The 23,738-nt window shown below is 46.6% G+C and overlaps 1 protein-coding gene across 1 annotated transcript in view; it reads left to right on the forward strand.

The window, feature by feature from the left end:
- Positions 1-23,738, forward strand: part of VWF (von Willebrand factor) — a 162,380-nt gene that overhangs the window by 107,101 nt on the left and 31,541 nt on the right. The window contains 7 exon segments of the mRNA XM_068160869.1: positions 3,656-3,799; positions 5,522-5,686; positions 9,662-9,705; positions 15,001-15,178; positions 17,333-17,553; positions 18,704-18,896; positions 20,814-21,181. Of these exon segments, the coding sequence (XP_068016970.1) occupies positions 3,656-3,799; positions 5,522-5,686; positions 9,662-9,705; positions 15,001-15,178; positions 17,333-17,553; positions 18,704-18,896; positions 20,814-21,181 (1,313 nt within the window).

The following is a 23,738-nucleotide window of genomic DNA, read 5'->3' on the forward strand; positions in this document are numbered from 1 at the left end:
TGTTTTTTTGGGGGGGACTTTGAAATAGTCCTTGGTTCTATTACAATGGGACTGGATTCCTTCATTTGAAATTATGTGAATGATGGATTTTCCAATTTACAGAGAGGTATGGAGGTTTCTGAGAATTTTCAGAACTAATGGGAGCAAGAGAAATGGAGCTGGAGCAGCTGGTGAGCAGACCAACCACATGGAAGTCAAAGGGTCATTACAAAGCAAAGCCAGGCAGAGAAATCCCAAGCACTTCTCAGAAAAGAATGAAAAATCAGTTGTGATTCTTACTGAGCAGAAGTTGAAGCTAAAATGTTTGAAAGTCAAAACCTGAAATACTTCTTTAGCAATTATTTATAGGGCAAAAGGGAAATGAGTCAACCTTCTGGCACAGTGACCATCCTGGAGCAATCTCAGTGACTGCAATGTAGTCCCTATTAATTTTCTGTATTTGTTCTCATCCCTTCGTTAGTTAGAGCTCAAATGCCATGCTGCATCTGACATCCATCTCTGCAGACATATAGAGTGATGCTCATAGCAATGATTGTTAGACAGCTGTACAGAAAATAGGATCAGAGAATCATTAAGGTTGGAAAAGACCTTTAAGATCAATGAGTCCAACTGTAACCTAACTGCCATGACCACTAAACCATCTCCTGAAGCTCCACATCTACAGCTTCTTCATCACTCCCAGAGATGGTGTCTCCCCCACCTCCCTGGGCAGCCTGTTCCAACCCCTCACCACTCTCTCAGGAAAGTTTTTCCTCATGTCCAAACTAAACCTCCCCTGGCACCACTCAAACCCATTTCTTCTCATCCTATTGCTGGTTACTTGGGAGAAGAGACCAACACCAGCCTCACTCCAACCTCTTTCCAGGTAGCTGCAGAGAGCACTAACATCTCTCCTCAGCCTTCTAACTTCTGTAGACTGAACAACCCCATCCCCCCCAGCCTCTCCCCATATGACTCCCTTCAAACCTGTCCCTATCTTGTTGCTCTTCTCTGGACACCCTCCAGCCCCTCCAAGTCTTTCCTATCCTGTGACATTCAGAACTGAACCCAGCACTGAAGCCTCAGCCTCACCAGGGCTGAACAGAGGGGCACCATCACTGCCCTTCTCCTGCTGGACACCTTTGGTTAGTTAATGTTTCTGGTCAGGAATAGCAGTTTGTGAAATGGAATCTCCATCACCCGAGTGATAATGCTGTTTTAAGATATAATTTTGTTCTAAGTAGAAAATAACTTTTACAGTTTTGAGATTTGAGCTGAACAGAAACTGTAAAATGTTTTCATTTTGTATGCAAACTATAATTCAGAATGATAATGGGGATAGAAATTATAGCAATTAAATGAACCTATGCAGGGGAACTGCTTGAGAGAGTCCAGCACAGAGCCACAAATCTGCTGAAGGCAGTGGAACATCTCCCTGCTGAGGAACAGGCTAAGGGACCTGGGGCTCTTTAGCTTGGAGCAGAGGAACCTGAGGGGTGACCTCATTCCTGTTGATAGAGATGAGTTGTCAAAGAATGTTAGGAGCTGGAAGGGATCTCAAGATCAGCCAGTCCAACCCCCCTGGCAGAGCAGGTCACACAGGAGTACAGGTAGGTTTAGAATGTCTCCAGAGCAGGAGACTCCACAACCTCTCTGGGCAGCCTGTTCCAGGGCTCTGGCAACCTCACATATATAGTTTTCTCTGTGGAACCTCCTTTGCCCCACCTTGCACCCATTGCCCCTTGTCCTATCACTGGACATCCCTGAGCAGAGCCTGGCTCCATCCTCCTGACACTGCCCTGCACATCTTTATCAGCAGGAATGAGGTCACCCCACAGGCTCCTCTTCTCCAAGCTAAAGAACTCCAGCTCCCTCAGCCTGTCAGGGAGATATTCCACTGCCTTCATCAGCTTTGTGCCTCTGTGCTGTACTCTTTTAAGCACTTACCTGAGGTCCTTCTTGAACTGAAGTGCCCAGAGCTGGACAGAATATTCCAGATGTGGCCTCATCAGGTAAGAGTAGAGGGGAAGGAGAATCTCTTTTGACCTGGTGGGCACATTGCATCTAAGACAACCAAGGCTGCCATTTGGTACCTAAGGTAGAATTTCTTCATGTGTTTTGTGGGATTTGGTGGATTTAGTTTGCTTTGGTTTTAATATGGATTGCCCAGATATGCTATGGGTTAGTCTCAGTCTAGGTTTCAGAGAGGTTGTTGATAGTAGGGAGGTGAGATATACTTTTCACACCCATAGCAAAAGTTGACCAAATTAGGGTAGAGGACTTAAATCCTCTGTGGGAGTTGGGCAGCTTCTGTGTGCAGTTCAGGATAGCAAGAAGTTGTAGGTCAGAGAGCCACTGGATGTCACTGTTGTTCTGCAGCAGGGAAATGTTCTTCTGCAATGCCTTTTTTTTTTTGTCCTTTAATGCAACAAGAATACTGCTGGAAAAGGTAACTACCAAAGTCAACAACAGAACTTTGTCCTTACGGCTAATGAAAGGTGGTGAAATTCTCATTGCTTCAGGTATCAGGGAGCTAAAGATGGTCCTCATGTGCTGGGACTTTATTAAAAAGCTCTACAACTACCTGGAGTTGTGAGTTGATGTTGGAGTGAGAAGGGGGCAGCCTGTTCTCCTTGGTGGCAAGTGACAGGACCAGAGGAAATGGTTTCAAGCAAGATAGGACAGGATAGGATAGGATAGGATAGGATAGGATGGGATGGGATAGGATAGGATAGGATAGGATAGGATAGGATAGGATGGGATAGGATAGAAAAGGATAGGATAGGATAGGATAGGATAGGATAGGATAGGATAGGATAGGATAGGATAGGATAGGATAGGATAGGATAGGATAGGATAGGATAGGATCAACCATATTGGAAGAGACCTGCAAGATCAGCAAGTCTAACTGATCACCCAACCCTATCTAATCAACTAGACCATGGCACTAAGTGCCTCATCCAGGCTTTTCTTAAACACCTTTAGGGACATCAACCTCACCACCTCCCTGGGCAGCACATTCCAGTGGCCAATCTCTCTTTCTGGGAAGAACTTCTTTTTAAGATCCAGCCTAAACCTCCCCTGGCACAGCTTGAGACTGTGTCCTCTTGTTCTGGTGCTGGTTGCCTGGGAGAAGAGACCAACCCCCACCTGGCTACAACCAGGCTTCAGGTAGTTGTAGACAGCAAGAAGGTCTCCCCTGAGCTGTGCTAGGAGAAGAAATATTCACTGAAAAGATTCTCAAACATTGGAATAGTCTGACCAGGGCAGTGCTAGAGTCACACCTCCTGTGCTTCTGTGGTGGTGGTTCATTACTAGGGGAGGTTTAGGCTGGATGTTGGGAAGAAATTCTTCCCAGAGAGATTGGCCATTGGACTGTGCTGCCCAGGGAGGTGGTGGAGTCACCATCACTGGAGGTGTTTAAGAAGAGACTGGATGAGGCACTTGGTGCCATGGTTTAGTATTAGATGGTGTTGGGGGATAGGTTGGACTTGATCCTGAAGGTCTTTTCAACCTGGCCTATTTTATTCTATTCTATTCTATTCTATTCTATTCTATTCTATTCTATTCTATTCTATTCTATTCTATTCTATTCTATTCTATTCTATTCTATCCTAAGTCCTGATTTTATAGGCTCCTCTCTCTCCCATGTCTCATCTTTCTCTCCCTCTCTCAGGATCAGCCATTGATTTTGTCATCCAGAACGCCATGGCGGAATCTCACGGAGGGAGACCCGGCGCATCCAAAGTGGCCATAGTCATCGTGTCAGGGAGATCAGAAGACACCCTGGAGGCTGCTGCACTTGCTGCAAGGATGAACAGTAAATCTCCTTTTGCTCTTGCTATTTTAAGTACCTTTGTTGCTTTTTTGCTTGCTGCACCAGGACAAAGGATGAAAAATGTAGGCTCTAAGTTCAGGATCAGCTGTGGGTAACGCTCTGGTAAGAACCAGGCCTGAATAAAATGTGCCTGCTGGAATTCTGTTAAAGCCAGGTAAATCCTGGGAAATTTGGGTCCAACCTGCAATTTAAGCTGAACAGCTTCCATAGACTTCATTAGTCAGTGACATTTATTTTCTGACAGGGAGGACAGATATGGCCTAATATCACAAGTTGTGGTGGTGAGAGAAAGTTCAGTTCTCTCCCCCACAAAGAAACCACAGCTAACTCAGTTGGAGAAGCAGAAACGGATAAGAGCTGTATTTACAAGCAGGATGAAATGCAGATTAATATATACACAATATACAATATTTACTATTAAGCCAGAGAAGGGCAACAAAGCTGGGGAGGCGTTTAGAGCACAGCCCTGTGAGGAGAGGCTGAGGGAGTTGAGGTTGCTTAGCCTGGAGAAGAGGAGGCTCAGGGGAGACCTTCTTGCTGTCTACAGCTACCTTAAGGGAGGTTATTGCCAGGTAGGGGTTGGTCTCTTCTCCCAGGTAAGCAGCACCAGAACAAGAGGACACAATCTCAAGCTGTGCCAGGGGAGGTTCAGGCTGGATGTTAGGAAGAAATTCTTCACAGAAAGAGAGATTGGCCATTGGGATGTGCTGCCCAGGCTTTCAGTCACAACTGTTGTTTCCAGTCAGGGTATCAAAATCACATCTGTCCAGAGGAGGGCAACAAAGCTGGGGAGGGGTCTGGAGCACAGCCCTGTGAGGAGAGGCTGAGGGAGCTTAGGTTGCTTAGCCTGGAGAAGGGGAGGCTCAGGGGAGACCCGAGGAGGTGGTGGATTCACCATCACTGGAGGTGTTTAGGAAGAGGCTGGGTGGGGTGCTTGGTGCCATGGTTTAGTTGATTAGATGGTGTTGGGTGATAGGTTGGACTCCATGATCTCTGAGGTCTTTTCCAACCTGGTTAATTATCTTCAAATTATTATTATTATTATTATTATTATTATTATTATTATTATTATTATTATTAATAATAATAATAATAATAATAATAATAATAATAATATAGGATTTGAGCAGATTTTTGCACAGACCTCTGCAGGGGTAGACAGATTTTGCTGTCAGGGTGTGCTGCATGATGTTTTTTTATTGCAACTTTTCTGGCTGTAGTCTTTGTACCTCAACTTCCTGAGGAACATTGACTCCTTTGTAGGTTGCTTTGGGGAGCTATTGAGTAAGGCATGGACTAAAGAGCAGCCATCAAGGATTATATTTTAATTAAGTGGTTTGAAAACAACCTAACTGCCATGGAACTGAAGAAAGAAATGCTTTAAGTTGGAAGAAAGAACACAGGGAAAATGTCATTAAGTCCACAGCTGCATTTTGCTGAGCATGCCTGATCTTATTATGCTTGGGACTAATAAAGCTTCTCTTAGCTAATCAGAGAATCACCATTTTCACTCTTACTTGCCATTAGCCAATGTGGAGGAGTGGTGCAAGTAATACATGATAATTAAGTGCTGAAACAAACCTACTTTCCCCAATTATTTTATTATTTTAAGAAGCAAATGGAGGGGTGGAGGGTGGGAAATACAGAAGCAGAGGTATCCTTCTCCTGTGCATTGCCCATTTAAAACTGCTTCTCTTTTCCTAGGGGTATCCCTGTTTCCAGTTGGAGTTGGGAGTGGATATGATGAAGAGCAGCTAAGGACTTTGACTGGGCCATCAGCTGCTGACAGAATCATGAAGCTTCAGAATTTTGAAGACTTATCCACCATGATCACTTTGAACAGTGAATTCATCAACAAAATGTGCATGGGTAAGTCCAGCATAGCTGTAGCCTTGCAACTGAAGCAAGACCCCAAAAGAGGAATGCCAAAATAGGATGGTTTCTCTTGATTTGAGAAGTTAACCCAATGCTCTTTTGCTAGTGGTTCACCAGCATCACCTCACCTAGACAACCACCATCCCATAGGCGGAACACAAAATCTGAGCCCTTTCAGGAAGGCTTTCAAAACTGCTTAGGCCTGAACTTTCAAGCTATTGTCTGATTAATGATCAGGGCTGGTCATTAATTGAAAGACACCAAGAAAGCTCCAGCTGTCATGAGTGAATGGGGGCATGCTTCAGAAGTGCTACAAGTTAGTTGTGAGTAAAGATTTCTAATGATTTGCTCTTCTGCACAAACCTAAGCCTTCTGCACACATCTACAGAGAATTCAGCCAGAGTGTAAGGCAAAAAAAAAGGGATAAGAGTCATAGAATCATAGAATGGTTTGGGCTGGAAGGGATCTCCAGAGGTCATCTATTTCAAACCTCCTGCAGTCAGCAGGGACATCTTCCACTAGAGCAGGTTGCTCAGGAGCTTTATCCAGCCTGACCTTGAATATTTCCAGGGATGGAGCCTCAACTACCTCCTTGGGCAACCTGTTCCAGTGTCCCACAATTCTCATGCTGAAGAACTTGTTCCTAACATCCAATCTAAATCTGCTCTTCTCTCATTTCAAACCATTTTCCCTCATCCTGTCACTGCAGGCCTTTGCAAACAGTCTCTCTGCAGCTGCCTTGTAGCCCCCTTCAGGTACTGGAAAGCTGCTCTTAGGTCTCCCCTGGGCCTCTTTCTCTCCAGGCTGAACAACCCGAGCTCCCTCAGTTTGTCCTCATAGCTGAAGTGTTCCAGCTCCCTGATCATGTTTATGGCCCCCCTCTAGCCCTGCTCCATCAGGTCCAGGTCCTTCCTATGTTGAGGGCTCCAGAGCTGGGCACAGCACTATAGGTGAGGTCTCACCATAGCAAAGTGGCAGAATCCTCTCTTCCCATCTCTGGCCAAACACTTTTGATGCAGCCCAGGATGCCATTGGCCTTCTGAGCTGCAAGCTCACACTGCTGGCTTATGTGCAGCTCCTCATCCACCAGAACCCTCAAGCCCTTTTCTGCAAGGGCTTTTCTGAATCTCATCCTCCCTCAGCCTGTGTTGATGTAGGATAGGATAGAATAGGATAGAATAGAATAGAATAGAATAGAATAGAATAGAATAGAATAGAATAGAATAGAATAGAATAGAATAGACCAGGTTGGGAGAGAGCTTCGAGATCATCGCGTCCAACCTATCATCCAACACCATCTAATCAACTAACCCATGGAACCAAGCACCCCATCAAGTCTCCTCCTGAACACCTCCAGGGATGGTGACCACCACCTCCCTGGGCAGCATATTCCAATGGGCAATCTCTCTCTCTGTGTGGAACTTTCTCCTCACCTCCAGCCTAAACCTCCCCTGGCGCAGCTTGAGACTGTGTCCTCTTGTTCTGGTGCTGGCTGCCTGGGAGAGGAGACCAACCTCTGCCTGTCTACAACCTCCCTTAAGGCAGTTGAAGAGAGCAAGAAGGTCTCCTCTGAGCCTCCTCTTCTCCAGGCTAAGCAACCCCAGCTCCCTCAGCCTCTCCTCACAGGGCTGTGTTCCAAACCCCTCACTAACTTTGTTGCCCTTCTCAGGACACCTTCCAGCAACTCAACCTCTTCCTAAAGTGGGGGGCTCAGAACTGGACATAGGACTCAAGGTGTGGCCTAACCAGTGCTGAGTGATCAACTAAACCATTATGTAAAGGGTGAATCCTGAGAGGATGGAACCAGACTCTTCTTGGTGGTGCCCAATGGCAGGACAAGGGACAATGGGTGGAAGTTGAGGCATAGGAAGTTTCATTTAAATATGTGAAAAAAGTTTTTCACTGTGATGGTGACAGAGCTCTGGAACAGGCTGCCCAAGGGGATTGTGGAGTCTCCCTCTCTGGAGATATTCAAATCTCACCTGGATGTGTTCCTGTGTGATCTGCTCTAGGTGACCCTGATCTGGCAGGATGAGCTTTCAAGGTCCCTTCCAGCCTCTGAAACCAGAGCGATTCTATGAAAAGGGAGAGCTGATTTTTTTCCCCAAATTTAAGTGTCTAAGGTATCTGTCATTCAAGTTTTTTTTAGCTTTGTGCTGTTAAGACACATTTTCACACAAGGAAAAAGCTTTCCCCCTCTGGTACTGATAGGTTATACCCCCAGGTTGTATCCGGAGTATAGTGACCAGCTTCAAATTCCTGCTCCCCCTTCTATATCCCAGATGAACATAATGCAGGGCAAGAAAGTCACATATTTTACAGTGTGAGGACAGGAAATGCATCTTCAAAAGCTTGTTTTCAAAAGAAAAGAAAGAAAATGGCAGCTGTTTGAATCCAGACAACAGCAGCTGTTTGATGCTCTGGAGAGGTTTTAAAGTGCCAGAAGCGATCCCAGTGGAGACTGCTCTCGGATATCTCTAAGCTGCACTGTGCAGACTCTGCAACTTCCTCATTCCTAGTGGTAGTTGACTCTGCAAAAAAAGTCCACTGCTGATATAGGCAAAATTAAACCCTGCTGATGCGGGGATACCAAACTGGGAGGCTTGGCTGATACTCCTGAAGGCTGTGCAGCCATTCAGCGAGAGTGGGACAGAGCTGGGCAGAGAGGAACCTGATGAGGTTCAAGAAGGACAAGTGCAGAGTTCTGCATCTGGGAAGGAAGAATAAACTGTACCAGTACAGGTCAGGAGGTGATCTGCTGGAGAGCAGCCCTGTGGAGAAGGACCTGGGAGTCCTGGTGGACAGCAAGTTCTCCATGGGACAACAATGTGCCCTTGTGGCCAAGAAGGCCAATGGGATCCTGGGGTGCATTAAGAGGAGTGTGTCCAGCAGATCCAGGGAGGTTCTCCTCCCCCTCTATTCTGTTCTGGTGAGACCACACCTGCAATATTGCATCCAGTTCTGGGCTCCCCAGTTCTAGAGGGACAGGGATCTACTGGAGAGAGTCCAATGGAGGGCAACAAGCATGATGGAGGGAGTGGAGCACTGCCTGATGAGGAGAGGCTGAGAGCCCTGGCGCTGTTTTAGTCTGGAGAAGAAAAGACTGAGAGGGGATTGAATAAATGTTTGTAAATAGCTGAGGGCTGGGTGTCAAGAGAGAGGGGACAAACTCTGCTCAGTTGCACCCTGTGATAGGGCAAGGGGCAGTGGATATAAAATGCACCACAGGAGGTTCCACCTCAATGTGAATAAGAAGTTCTTTACTGTGAAGGTAATAGAGCACTGGAGCAGGCTGCCCAGAGAGGTTGTGGAGTCTCCTCCTCTGGAGACTTCCAAAACTCATCCGGATGTGTTCCTGTGTGACCTGGGCTAGATTCTATGGTCCTGCTCTGGCAGGGGGGTTGGACTTGATGATCTTTGGAGGTCCCTTGCAACCTCTAACATCCTGTGAGCCTGGAAGATGTTGTGCAGTCGCTAAAATGATGAGACAGTGGTTTGCAGACAGGATATGTAGATGCTATTGTAGTAGAAATACCAACAGTATTAATAACAAATATCTTTATACACTGAGACCAAAGAGAAAAAGAGAAAAGTCCTAGCCAGAGTTGAAGCAAGGCTGGGGGCATTGCTATCTACAAATGAATGTTTGCTTGAAATAGTTGGATTTTTTTTCCTTTGTGGCTTTTAGATTTATTTGATTTCCTGAAGCAGCTGGTTTTTTTTTCTTGATTGAGTGCATCTTTCTTGATTGAGGTCACCCTCAGGAAATTTGCAGGTGATACTAAGCTGAGTGGTGTGGTTGATGAGTCTGAAGGATGGGATGGTGCCATCCAGAGGGACCTGGAGAGGTGGACTGTGGAGAAGCTCATGAGGTTCAATAGAGCAAAGTGTAAGGCCCCGCACCTAGGCCAGGGCAATCCACTGGATAAGGGAAGGAGGTGGCTAAAAAAATGTCTGTTTCTCTTTCAGACCCTGTCAGAGAATGCATAGATGAGGATGGAAACAAAAAGAAAGTAAGTGTCTTGCTCTGGGTCATCCATCTGGCTTTCAAGTGACAAAGTTCACACAGGACCATGAATACCTTCATAGATAATCTGGAATGAAAAGTGTCAGGCAATGTGAAGAATCATTTCATAGGAAGAAAATGTTGGGTTTTGAACTGACAGGATTGCTCTGTATATAATGGAGACTTCCTCTAATGACCTGATCTTGCAGTGGGTTGGGGCAGTTGTGGCTCAGATGGTAGCACATCAGACCCTTAATGGGAAGGTCATGAGTTCAAGCCTGCAGTGGGCAGTAGTGTCCTCCCTACTCTAATCATGAGGTCTGTGGTGACAGGTTGGACTTGATGATCTTTGAGGTCTCTTCCAACCTTAGTGATACTGAGTACTGAGTATTGAATGCAGCACAGAGCTCAGATTTTTGACACCCTGTGTCTTCCCTGACAAAGGAAAATGCATTTCCATCTCCAGGTGAAAGAACTTCTGGGAAAGCTAGGCATGGCCAAAATAAAGATGCACGTACTGACAAATGCCATCCCAGACCCTCTCCTTCTACTAAAAATCAAAGAATCTTGCCCTAGAAAAAACTTATAGGGAGAGAATTTTGGTGTGATTTCATTTGCTCTAGGGAAAACAGTCTCTTAAGTAATGACACCAAAGATATGAGTCCTCAGTTGCAGAAAAGCTTTTTATTAATCCTGAGAACATGCTCAGAAATGTTAGTAAACCTGCCTGAGAGATACAAAGGATTCAGTTCCTTCCTCCCAGCTGAGAAGTCAAGGTTTGTGTCTATGATACTTTATGCATTTAAACACAGTGGCACAAGCCATGTTCTGTGTTTTCTAGTAGGAGTCAGTTAAGAGTTCTGTCATAGGATTTAGCTTGAGTTTCCAGTACATTAGAAAGGTTCCTTTGATTCCCCTCCCCCCCCTCCCCCCATTCTCATTACCAGGGGAGGCTTAGGCTGGATGTTAGGAAGAAATTCTTCACAGAAAGAGAAATTTGCCATTGGAATGCGCTGCCCAGGGAGTGGGAGTCACCATCCCTGGAGGTGTTTAGGAAGAGACTGGCTGGGGTGCTTGGTGGCATGGTTCAGTTAATTAGATGGTGTTGGGTGATAGGTTGGACTCAATGATCTCAAAGATCTTTTCCAACCTGGTTAATTCTGTAACAATAATTCTGTAATGGTTCACAAATCCACAGAGCTGAAGGTTCCAGGCTCTGTCCTAAATCAGAAAACACAGGCTCTTACCTCAAATTACTGATATTTTAAGCATTTCTCGGAGAGTTACTGCAGCAGGCTCAGCTGCCCAAGTGGGATGGCTGTCTTGCACCTGGAGGCTGTGGGAACTGACCTCTCGCAGTCTGCAAGGAAATCAGAGTTCTCAGGATCAAAAATCTCAGCCTAAATCCTGTCAGTATCCTGAGAGATACTGTTTGTTACTTTATTTATTTAGTTATTATTATTTATTTCGTTTGTCTGTTATTTCCTCTACCCTGGAAATTACTCTGAAGGAAGATGCAGGGTGAAGGTCACTGTTGGTAGCAGAAGGATGAAACGTCCTAGGTCAGGCCAAAAATTCATTCACCTCCCTGTATTATATGGCCAAAAATGGGTGTTAGGAAAGTAACAGTGTGTGAAAATTCCCTCAATTCTCCTAGTCTTGTAACAATTTGACTCAAGGCTACTCTGAGCTGTGAGTGGTAGCTTTCTCTGCTTGACAGTGCTCAGAAGTGTTCTACTGCATGAATTTGTTCGCTCTTGGTTTGAATTCATGGAAGTTTGTAATCCTCAGCACATCCAGTGATAAAGGAGTTCCCACAAGTGCTAAACACACGCTGTGTAAAGAATATTTACACGCTGTGTAAAGAATATTTAGCAATGTTCAAGATGTGTTTAACAATTCTGATAGATGAACTTGGCAGCTGACAGAAAATAGAATGGAATGGAATGGAATGGAATAGAATAGAATAGAATAGAATAGAATAGAATAGAATAGAATAGAATAGAAGAAGTTCTATACAGTTCTATACAGAAGTTTAGGAAGAAGTTCTATACAGAAAGAGTGATTGCGCTATGGAATGGGTTGCCCGGGGAGGTGATGGAGTCGCCGTCATTGAAGGTGTTCAGAAGGAGACTTGATGGGGTGCTTGGTGCCATGGGTTAGCTGTTTGGGTGGGTTGGATTGGTTGATGGGTTGGACACGATGATCTTGAAGGTCTCTTCCAACCTGGTTTGGTTTATTCTAATAAAGGTTATTCTAATAAAGAATAGAATAGAATAGAATAGAATAGAATAGAATAGAATAGAATAGAATAGAATAGAATAGAATAGAATAGAATAGAATAGAATAGAATAGAATCAACAAGGTTGCAAAAGACCTCAGAGATCATCAAGTCCAACCTGTCACCCAAGACCTCATGACTACTAGACCATGGGTCCAAGTGCTATATCCAATCCTGTTTTGAACACCTCCAGTGATGGTGACTCCACCACCTCCCCGGGCAGCCCATTCCAATGGGCAATCACAATAAGGTCACCCCTGAGTTTCCTCTTCTCCAGGCTAAACAACCCCATCTCCCTCAGCCTCTCCCCATAAGGCTTATGCTCCAAACCCCTCCCCAACTTTGTTGCCCTTCAAGCAAACAGCCCCCTGACTCAATTAAAAGTGCCAGCCGATGAAGCCAGTCGAGGTCCATGGCTCTGCCTCCTGCAGATGCACAGCAAGGGAAAGAGTGAGCAAGTTCAGGTCTGTAGGTTGAGAGCTCCCTCAGAGAGGAAGTCTGAGGCTTCCTCCGGTGTGCTGGCAGGCTCTTACGGTTTCAGCAGACTTATCCTTCACAACTGAGAATCCTCTGCTTTTGCTTTCTTTTCCCTCCTAGTTTTCAGTCCTACAATGTTGTATCATTTGGGATTTCAGCTTTCTTGGTCTTCAGAGTCCCTGCATTTCCCCCTGCCCCAGGATTCTTGGCTTTTTTGGGTCCTTCAGCTGATATTTCTTTGCCGTAATGTGCTTGTCTTATTCAGCACTTAAGAGATTTTTCCAGGAGATGTCCTGTTAAGGAGTGACATAAAAACAATTAACTGCATATGGAAGCCAAAGGAGCCTTTGCCAGACATGCACAGCTGTCTGTAAGCACCTTCCAGGTGCTCCTCTTTCAATGAGCTGTAGGCGAGACAAATGTAATTAAAAACCATTCAGTTTCTTCCTATCTAAACATTTTTTCCCCCATGCTTAAAACCACTCATGTTGCATTTTCACAGCTTCCTCTAGGCTCACAAGCCTGAAAAATATTAACCCACTTTGAGGACAAGTTGCCTTCTGAAAGAAAGAGAGCAAGCAGGTCCAGTCAGTTAGCTCCTATTTGAAAGGTAAAGTTTTGTAGCTGTGACTGTGGCAGCTCCCTTTTAGACTCCAGGGTATTGCATAGCTCAGAGATACAGAGCAATACTTCCATGTCATCACTGGTGGCTGTTCTTGGTTTCCACATTAAGGCCAAGAGCAGACTATAAATTATGTTGTGGTCACCCAGGTGTTTTATCACGTTGCTCTTCTCTTTCATGGCAATGATGGGGAGCAATCACCTTTGCTTCCCCATCTGTTTCTGTTTGTGAACATCCAGAAGTATTCCCCAGTTCATAGAACCAGTTGTGGCTAAGTGCTTCTGGACTCACAGAATCACAGAATATATCTGGTTGGAAGAGACCTCCAAGCTCATCCACCCCAATCTTTGACCCAGCACTGAAGGTCTCAACACTAAACCATGTCCCTAAGTACCAGGTCCATACAGTGCTTGAATACCTCCAGGATGGTGACTCCAGCACTGCCCTGGGCAGACCATTCCAATGTTTGAGAACCCTTTCAATAAAGAAATATTTCCTGAACCTCCCCTGGTGCAGCTTGGAACCATTTCCTCTGCTCCTGCTGCTTGCCACCAAGGAGAAGAGTCTGCCCCCTCCTCACTCCAACCTCCCTGCAGGTAGTTGTAGAGAACAGTGAGGTCTCCCTTCAGCCTCCTCTTCTCCAGACTGAACTACCCCAGCTCCCTCAGATGCTCCTCACAGGCCATGTGCTCCAGACCCTTCTCCATCCTCATTGCCCTTCTCTGGACGTGCTCTGGCTCCTCAATATCCTTCCTGTAGTGAGTGGCCCAGAACTGAACACAACACTCGAGGTGTGGCCTCACCAGTGCTGAGCAGAGGGGGATGATCACCTCCCTGTCCCTGCTGGCCGCAGTGCTTCTAATCCAAGCCAGGATGCCACTGGCTTTCTTGGCCACCTGGGCAGACTGCTCACTCATGTTCAGCTGACTCTCAGCCAGCGGCCCTAGGTCCCTCTCCAAGTTTCAGGTTTCCAACCATGCATTCCCAAGTCTGTAGACTAACTTGTGTAGAGACTGATCTGGAAAAGACTGTTTCCCACATTTGGAGATATTCCTGGGATTGCAGGCTCCAGGGATGAAACCTCTGGTTTGAAATTCCTTGAGCCTGTTTATGAATTTCAGAGCTCAGTGGGATTGGCACAGAGAGTTCAGCCTGTTGCAGATATGAATCTTGAGATATTCCAGGCTGTGACTGCATTCAACTTCACCATCCTTTAGTAGTATGTAGTCCTGATGCCTTAAAGTTTAGGCTGGCCTTTAAGAGATGAGATTTTTTAATTGTTTATTATTATTGTTGTTATTTATTATTATTAAGAACTTAAAAACCCCCACACTGTGTATATCTGATAACATTGACCTAGTGAAGGAATCCTTTCCTTTGGGGAACAGAGGAACTGCTTTAAAGGTTTGGAGTTGTGGATAGAAGCATGTGGCCAAGAGTATTCCATGGAACAAAGATTGCTGATCCCTGCTGTGCCATGACCATCTGTGCTCAGAGCTCTCTCTAAAATAATTTTTCTGGCTGATGAAAGCTAAAGGCTTTGACATTTAAAGAAAAGCTGAGGGGAATTCTTTCTTGGCTATGCCATCCATGTGTGCTGCAGGGTGGCAAGCTAACAATAGATGGAGCACCAGATACTCCGTTCTGCAGGGAGAAAACATCTCCTGTTCTAGATCATTATCTTTTGCTTGGAATTCCAGAGTCTATTTCTTAGTGCTGCTAATTTAAACTTATTCTGATGAAGTCCTCAATGCACTGCATTCTATTATTTAACCACCCAAGGCTAATTTGAGGAGCACTGCTGTCAGTGTCACTTTACTTGCTCTCTGGAGAGGATGGTGGCAGCAGCCCAGTTGGGCATTTTTCTACCCCCTGCCCATGTTTCTTTTCCCTTGTTAAATACCCCCTGTCTCCTTTTCTAGCCTGGTGATAAATGGACATTAGCAGACCAGTGCCACACTGTGACATGCTTTCCAGGAGATTACACAGTTCTGGAGAGCCACCAAATTAACTGTGAGAGGATGCCTAAACCAGTTTGTCCCAGCAATCTTCCTGTCGTTAAGGTTGAAGAAACTTGTGGCTGCCGATGGATGTGTCCCTGTGAGTATTTATCTTTGCATGTGTGCCTCTCCCTCCCCATCACAGAATCTCAGAAGGTTAGAAAAGACCTGCAGAGATCATCCAGCCCAAGCCCCCTGCCAAAGCAGGATCAGCTAGGGCAGGTCACACTGGGGGTGGGTTTTGGCAGTCTGCACAGGAGACCCCACAACCTCTCTGGGTAGCCTGTTCCAGGGTTCTGGCACCCTCACCATAAAGAAATCAGCACTTGAAGTGTTTATCAGGAATGTCACGGTGAATGGAGCTGCCCAGTCATTTCAGACACCAAAGGTGCCTGAACTGGGAGAAATTGATGCTGAACACCGGTTAGATGTGCAGCTAGAAGCATCAGAGTCTTGCTGGTGCCTGGAATGTGTGGTGCTGTTTGCAAGTTCAGAGTCATTGTGAAGTTGCTTTGTGCATTAGTGAAGGGACAGTGCTTTATCAGAGAACCTCACAGTTCACTTCCAAAGCTGTGTGACCTGGGGAGGAAGATGTGTAGAAAAAACCAGAAATTTATCTCAGCAAGCTGCAAGTGATGCATCTAGCCAGATGGGGTTGGTCTCTTCTCCCAGGCAACCAGAGGCAGAGCAAGAGGACACAGTCTCAAGCTGCACCAGGGGAGGTTTAGGCTGGATGTTAGGAAGAAATTCTTCACAGAAAGAGAGATTGGGCATTGGAATGTGCTGCCCATGGAGGTGGTGGAATCAGCATCCCTGGAGGTGTTCAGGAAGAGACTGGATGGGGTGCTTGGTGCCGTGGTTTAGTCGATGAGATGGTGTTGGGAGATAGGTTGGTCTGTGTGAGGAGTGCTCTGGCTGAGATGAGGGAGCTCCAAGCAACACTCACATTTACAGGATGGAGACACTCAGTCCTCTGTTAAAAAGAGAGACTGTTTAGGAAATTTTGATAGATGTGAAGGGAAGGCTCGAGGGAGGAAGAACAATGATTTCAAACAGAAACCCAAGCTGGAGCCTGCAGATCACCTCAGTGCCCAGATAGATGCTCTGAAAATAATGAAATGGTGGCAGCCAGGGGTGAAGGAGGCAGTGATGCCTGGCTGCATGCAGTGTGGCATTGGGCATCTGTCACAGGGAACAGAAAGTCTGTTTTATTGCTGACTTTTTTATACATGAATTTATAGCTGAAGATGCTGCAGTGCTCAGAAGATGCTGGGACCAGGACTATTCCATATATTCATTAATGACATGGATGAAGGCACAGAGGGTACTGTCAGCAAGTTTGCTGCTGACATCAAACTGGGAGGAGTGGCTGACACACCTGAAGGCTGTGCTGCCATTCAGCCAGACCTGGGCAAGCTGGAGAGTTGGGCAGGGGAGAAATGGAATGAAATCCAAGAAGGTTGGGGACTGACCTGATGGAGAACAGCATAGGGAAAAGGGACATGGGGGTCCTGGTGGACAGAAGGATGACCATGAGCCAGCAATGTGTTTTTGTGGCCAAAAAGACCAGTGACATCCTGGGGAGTATTAGAAGGGCTGTGGTTAGTAGGTCAAGAGAGATTCTCCTCCCCCTTTACTCTGCCCTGGTGGGGACACATCTGGAATATTGAGTCCAGTTCTGGGCCCCTCAGTTCGAGAAGGACCTCAGGGAACTGTTTGAAAGTGTTCAGCACAGAGATATAAAGGTAGTGGAACATCTCCCTGCTGACCTGAGAGAGCTGGGGCTCTTTAGCTTGGAGGAGCCTGAGTGGTACACTCATTCATGTTTATAAAAGGCTGTGTTGGGAGGACAGTACTGAAGGGCTGCTATTAGGTCTCCCTGAAGCCTTCTCTTCTCCAGGCTGAACAAGCCCAGCTCCCTCAGCTTGTCCTCGTAGCAGAGCTGTTCCAGCTCCATGATCATTTTCGTGGTGCTTCTCTGGACCTGCTCCATCAGCTCCATGTCCTTCCTGCATTGAGGGCTCCAGAGCTGCACACAGTACTCCAGGTGAAGTCTGACCAGAGCAAAACGAAGTGGCAGATGAAGCATTTCCCAGAGTCTCAATAATCTGCCGTGGCATTTGCAAATTCTTTCCCTTCCCAGCTTTCCAAAGTAGTTGGTTCCATGTGCCTGTAAAGCTTGTGAAGAAACATCCCAGTTTGAACAAAAGCAGATGCTTTGATGGCTTTGAAAAGTGAATTTCTCTGTCTGCAGGTGTCTGTATTGGGAGCTCATCTCGACATATTGTCACCTTTGATGGGCTGAATTTCAAGCTGACTGGCAACTGCTCCTACACCTTGTTTCAAGACAAGGAACATGATGTTGAAGTTCTGCTTCATGAAGGACCATGCAGAGCAACGCCAAAGATGAGCTGTATGGACTCCATTGAAGTGAAACACCATGGTGTATCTGTTCAGCTCTTCAGTGACATGGCAGTAAGCTAAATGCAATTAACTCACAGGATCATAGGATGTTAAGGTTTGGAAGGGACATCTGGAGATCCTCCAGTCCAACCCCAACTGCCAGAGCAGGACCACAGAGTCTAGCACAGGTCACACAGGACTGTATCCAGGTGGATTTGGAAAGCCTCCAGAGAAGGAGACTCCACAACCTCTCTGGGCAGCCTGCTCCAGTACTCTGTTACTCTTACAGTAAAGAAGTTCTCCCTCATCTTGAGGTGGAACTTCCTGTGCTGTAGTTTCCATCCATTGCCCCTCATCCTATCACAGAGCACAAGTGAGCAGAGGCTGTCCCTTCCTCCCTGACACTCAACCCTCAGATATTTATAGACACTTATTAGATCCCCTCTCAGCCATCTCTCTAGACTGAACAGCCCCAGGGCTCTCAGCCTCTCCTCATAAGGCAGTGCTCCAGTCCCTTCAGCATCCTCTCTCTAGTAGATCCCTGTCCCTCTAGAACTGGGGAGCCCAGAACTGGATGCAATACTCCAGGTGTGGTCTCACCAGGGCAGAGTAGAGGGGGAGGAGAACCTCCCTGGATCTGCTGGACACACTCTTCTTAATGCACCCCAGGATCCCATTGGCCATCTTGGCCACAAGGGCACATTACTGTCCCATGCAGAACTTGTTCACCAGGACTCTCAGGTCCCTCTCCACAGGGCTGCTCTCCAGCAGATCACCTCCTAACCTGTACTGGTTCAGATTATTATCCTTCCCAGATGCAGGACTCTGCAATTATCCTTGTTGAGCCCCATTTATTAGATCCCCTCTCAGTTTTCTCCTTCCAGAATAAACAGCCCCAGGTCTCTCAGCCTCTCCTCATCAGGCTGTGCTCCAGTCCCTTCATCATCCTTGTAGCCTTCCATTTTGAATTCATGGAGTTGGATTGCTGGTCTGTATATATGCTGAGGGAATGCACTCAGGTGGGAAAATGTTGAGAGAGAATGCAGGTCAGTTTGTTCTGTACATTTTCAGACTCAAAGGAAATCTCCAGCTTGCAGCATTGATTTTCATGTCACTTGCATCTTCAAGCACTTGTGAAGTCAAATGTGTTTCAACTGTAAGATTGGGTTAACTTTAACTGCTTGCTGGAACTGATCTGATGCTCTTGTCTTTCTGAAAACAGGTGGCTGTAAATGGTGAAAGGGTTCAGATCCCTTATTCCAGCAGGCTGTTTGAAGTCACTATCTATGGAGCAATAATGCATGAAATCAAGTTCTCCTCTCTTGGACATAATCTCACATTTACCCCAAGAAACAACGAATTCATTCTTAAACTTAATTCCAAGAGCTTTTCTTCAGGAACACAAGGGCTTTGTGGTAAGTTTGACAGCTACCTTCCTGATTTAGCCTGATCTGCTGCTTATGATTTTGTAAGTGGTGTGGCCTTCAAGCTGTGAAAACTCCCTGGCTGAACTGATCCCCTGTTGGTACATAGCAAATCCAGGTTTTTCTACTCTGGCCATCCATTTCACAGCTCATGGACTTCCAGTACTACCTTAGAAAGAACATCATAGACTCAGAGAACCATGAAGGTTGGAAAAAGCCTTTAAGATTATTGAGTCCAACCATAACACAGCTACCATGACCACTAAACCATCTCCTGAAGCAGCACATCTACAGCTTCTTCAACACAGTCTCAAGATGTGCCAGGGGAAGAGAGGCCTTGAGCACAAGCCCTGCGAGGAGTGGCTGAGGGAGCTGGGGTTGCTTAGCCTGGAGAAGAGAAGGCTCAGGGGAGACCTTACTGCTCTCTATAACTACCTGAAGGGAGGTTGTAGCCAGGTGGGGGTTGGTCTCTTCTCCCAGGCAAGCAGCACCAGAACAAGAGGACACAGTCTCAAGCTGCACCAGGGGAAGTTTAGGCTCAATGTGAAGAGAAAGTTCTTCCCAGAGAGAGCTGTTCACCATTGGAATGTGCTGCCCAGGGAGGTGGTGGAGTCACCATTCCTGGAGGTGTTCTAAAAAGGCTTGGATGTGGCACTTGGTGCCATGGTTTAGTGGTCATGAGGTGCTGGGGGACAGGTTGGACTTGGTGATCTCTGAGGTCTTAGCCAACCTTACTGATTCTGTGATTCTGTGAACACCTCCAGGGATGGTATCTCCCCCACCTCCCTGGGCAGCCTGTTCCAACCCCTCATCACTCTCTCAGGAAAGAACTTTTTCCCCATGTCCAACCTAAACCTCCCCTGGCACCACTCAAACCCATTTCTTCTCACCCTGTCACTGGTTACTTGGGAGAGGAGACCAACACCTGCCTCACTCCAACCTCCTTCCAGGTAGCTGCAGAGAGCAATAAGATATCTCCTTAGCTTTCTCTTCTCCAGACTGAACAACCTCAGCTCCTTCAGCTGCTCTTCATCTCTCATGCTTCACTTTTTCCACACCTTTTCAAGGTGATTTAAATTATTTTTTAAAAGAGAATTTAATTTCAGCTTCTTACACAGATTTATGTGAGAGGCATGACCTATTCTTGTAGTGAAGCTGATAGGATTTGGAGGAATGCTACTACCCTGGAGAAGGAACTGTATGGTATTCTATTGCATAACTGATACCTCTCTGACATAACCTCTGATAAGGAAATGGGAGACAACCCCAGGGCTTTTATACCTCTGATAATCATAGAAACATAGAATTGTTAGGGCATGGAAGGGACCTCAAGGATCATCCAGTTCCAACCCCCTGCCATGGGCAGGGACTCCTCACACTACAGCAGGTTGCTCACAGCCACATCCACATCCTGGCCTTAAAAACCTCCAGGGATGAGGCTTCTACCACCTCCCTGGGCAACCTGTGCCAGTGTCTCACTACCCTCATGGGGAAGAACTTCTTCCTAACATCCAATCTGAATCTACCCATGTCTAGTTTTCCTCCATTCCCCCCAGTTCTATCACTCCCTGACACCCTCAAAAGTCCCTCCCCAGCTTTCTTGTAGCCTCCTTCAGACACTAGAAGGCCACAGTAAGTTCTCCTCCTCTTCTCCAGACTGAACAACCCCATCTCTCTCAGTCTGTCCTCATAGGAGAGGAGCTCCAGCCCTCTGCTCATCCTCATGGCTCTTCTCTGAACTTACTCCCGAGATATAGCTTATGATAGCTATAAGGAATATTGTTCATCCCTCTTCCTTAACATTCACTGAGTGTCCCCAACCAGCCCTGTCTGTCTTGTGCCCATTTTGTGTGGCTTCTTTTTTATTTCACACTGTATTCACACTTCTCCTTTCCCTCATCCTCCCAGGGGTGTGTGACCAGAACCACATCAACGACTTCACGCTGCGTGACGGGTCAGTCACTCCTGACAGCAGCCTGTTTATCCGGGACTGGACAGTGGAAAAGCCAGGGAAGATCTGTGAGATATGGAGGGAAGACAAATGCTCTGAGCATGCATCCAGCCTCTGCCAGCTTCTGCTCTCCCATCGGTTCACAGAGTGCCACGCGGTGATCCCCCCCAACATGTTCTACGAGGCCTGTGAGGAGAACAGCTGCTACGAGGATGAAGCCTGTGAAATGATCACCTCCTATGCTCACATCTGCAGGGAGAATGGGGTCTGCATAGACTGGAGGACACCAGAGATCTGTTGTAAGGGCTTTAACTCTCTCTTAAAAGTGAGACAGAAACCGGCTGCTGGGTGGTAGTGGTGGTGAGAGTGACCCTCTGGTCAGTGCAATATGGAGTTTTGTATGCCCTGGAATGGCATGGCATAGCGTAGCATAGCATAGTGTAGCATAGTGTAGTGTAGCGTAGCGTAGCGTAGCGTAGTGTAGCATAGAATTAACCAGGTTAGAAAAGACCTTCGAGATCATCGAGTCCAACCTATCACCCAACACCATCTCATCAACTAAACCATGGCACCAAGCACCCCAGCCAGTCTCTTCCTAAACACCTACAGATTGGATGCATGGCCAATGTTAATGGGATGAGCTTCAACAAGGCCAAATGCCAGGTGCTACATTTGGGTCACAATAGCCCCAGGCAATGCTACAGGCTTGAGGCAGTGTGGCTGGAAAGCTGTCTGGTAGAAAGGAACCTGGGGGTGCTAATGGACAAGCAGCTGAACAGGAGCCAGCAGTGTGCCCAGGTGGCCAAGAAAGCCAATGGCATCCTGGCTGGGATTAGCAATGCTGTGTCCAGCAGAAGCAGGGAGGTGATTGTCCCCTTGTACTCAGCTCTGCTGAGGCCACACCTTGAGTATTGTGTCCAGTTTGGGGCACCTCCATACATGAGAGATGTGGAGGTGCTGGAGCCAGTGCAGAGGAGGGCAAGGAAGCTGGGGAAGGGCCTGGGGAATAAATCTGATGAAGAGCAACTGAAGGAGCTGGATATGGTTAGTTTGGAAAAGAGGAGGCTGAGGGGAGACCTCATTGCTGTCTACAGCTACCTGAAAGGACATTGTGGAGAGGCTGCTGCTGGTCTCTTCTCCCAGGTAATTAGTGATAGAACAACAGGGAATGGTCTCAAGCTACAACTGGGTAGGTTTGAACTGGATATTAGGGGAGAAAATTTGATGGAAAGTGTGGTCAGGCATTGGAATGTGCTGCCCAGGGAGGTGGTTGAGTCCCCAAGTCTGGATGTGTTTCAGGGTGGTTTGGATGTGGTGCTTGGGGATATGGTTTAGGGGTGACCCTTGTAGAGTAGGGTTCTGGGTTGTACTTGGTGATCCTGAGGGTCTCTTCCAACCTAAATGTTTCTGTGATTTTGTGACATCCATCAGAGAAGCAGGAATGAGGGTCAGGAGGAGGAGAGAAGAACAATGAAGTACAAAACACCTTTAAGCCACCTCTGCTAGTGAAGGATCTGTGTAGTGGAGCTACACTGAGATTATCCATCGCTGTTTATTTGCTGTGTGAGCACAGCATGCTGGTGAGGAGGCCCCATCAAGTTCCTGTGACTTTTCAAGTCCCTCTGCATTTGCTGAGCTGTGATGGCTATCCACACATACAACCACACACCAGAAATAATTTGGTTTAGCATGGCTTGAAATACCAAAGGGTTAATGTTAAAGACATTTCTGCTTCCTTTGGCTGATGAGAAGGGTGTGTGCAGACAGTTCAGTCGCTTGGGAGCTGAGGTCTTCAATCAGTGAATATCTTTCAGTGGTTTTTTTGTCAGGGGACTGAAAAAAAGTTTTATAAACCTCAGAGCAGTCACTAACTGGGGGAAAAAAAAGGAAACACTTTTCCTAACTGAAGCTGTAGAGAGAAATAAAGAAGACTTAAGGGAGTACACAGTGTGGAATCTAGATCCATAGGTTTCTTGTATGGCTGGCTGCAGCCTTAGCTTTTTGTCTGCTCTTAGAGACAATTCCTGCAGTGTTGTCAGCTCCTCATTAAAGAAATTGATGTTGTCTTAAGGGGGAAGGTAACTTTCCTTGGCTAACTTTATTCTGTTAATAAGGCAAATCAGTTGTTGAGGGGCAGAAATGCAGCAAATTCAGTTTGGAAGTGGCAGAATTTTCTGGCTGTTAGCTTGCTTTGGTCATTTGGAAACACTGCTGCCTATCAAACTGTCAAAATACAATAGACTAGAATAGAATTAACCAGGTTGGAAGAGACCTTCAAGATCATTAAGTCCAACCTATCATCCAAAACTGTCTAATCAACTAAACCATGGCACCAAGCACCCCAGCCAGTCTCTTCCTAAACACCTCCAGTGATGGTGACTCCGCCACCTCCCTGGGCAGCACATTCCAATGGCCAATCTCTCATTCTATGAAGAACTTCTTCCTAACACCCAGCCTAAACCTCCCCTGGCACAGGCTTGAGACTGTGTCCTCTTGTTCTGGTGCTGGTTGCCTGGGAGAAGAGACCAACCCCCCACCTGGCTACAACCTCCCTTCAGGGAGTTGTAGAGAGCAAGAAGGTCTCCCCTGAGCCCTCCTCTTCTGCCAGCTAAGCAACCCCAGCTCCCTCAGCCTCTCCTCACAGGGCTGTGCTCCAAACCCCTCCCCAGCTTTGTTGCCCTTCTCTGGACACCTTCAAGAGTCTCAATGTCCTTCTTAAACTGAGGCACCCAGAACTGGACACAAGACTCAAGGTGTGGCCTAACCAGTGCTGAGTCCAGGGCAGGATGACTTCCCTGCTCCTGCTGGCCACACTATTTCTAATGCAGGCCAGGATGTCATTGGCCTTCTTGGCTGCCTGGGCACATTGCTGGCTCATGTTC

Source organism: Melanerpes formicivorus, unplaced genomic scaffold (assembly GCF_026170545.1).
Source record: "Melanerpes formicivorus ecotype bairdi unplaced genomic scaffold, bMelFor1.0.p_v2 SCAF_54, whole genome shotgun sequence".
Taxonomy (NCBI): domain Eukaryota; kingdom Metazoa; phylum Chordata; class Aves; order Piciformes; family Picidae; genus Melanerpes; species Melanerpes formicivorus.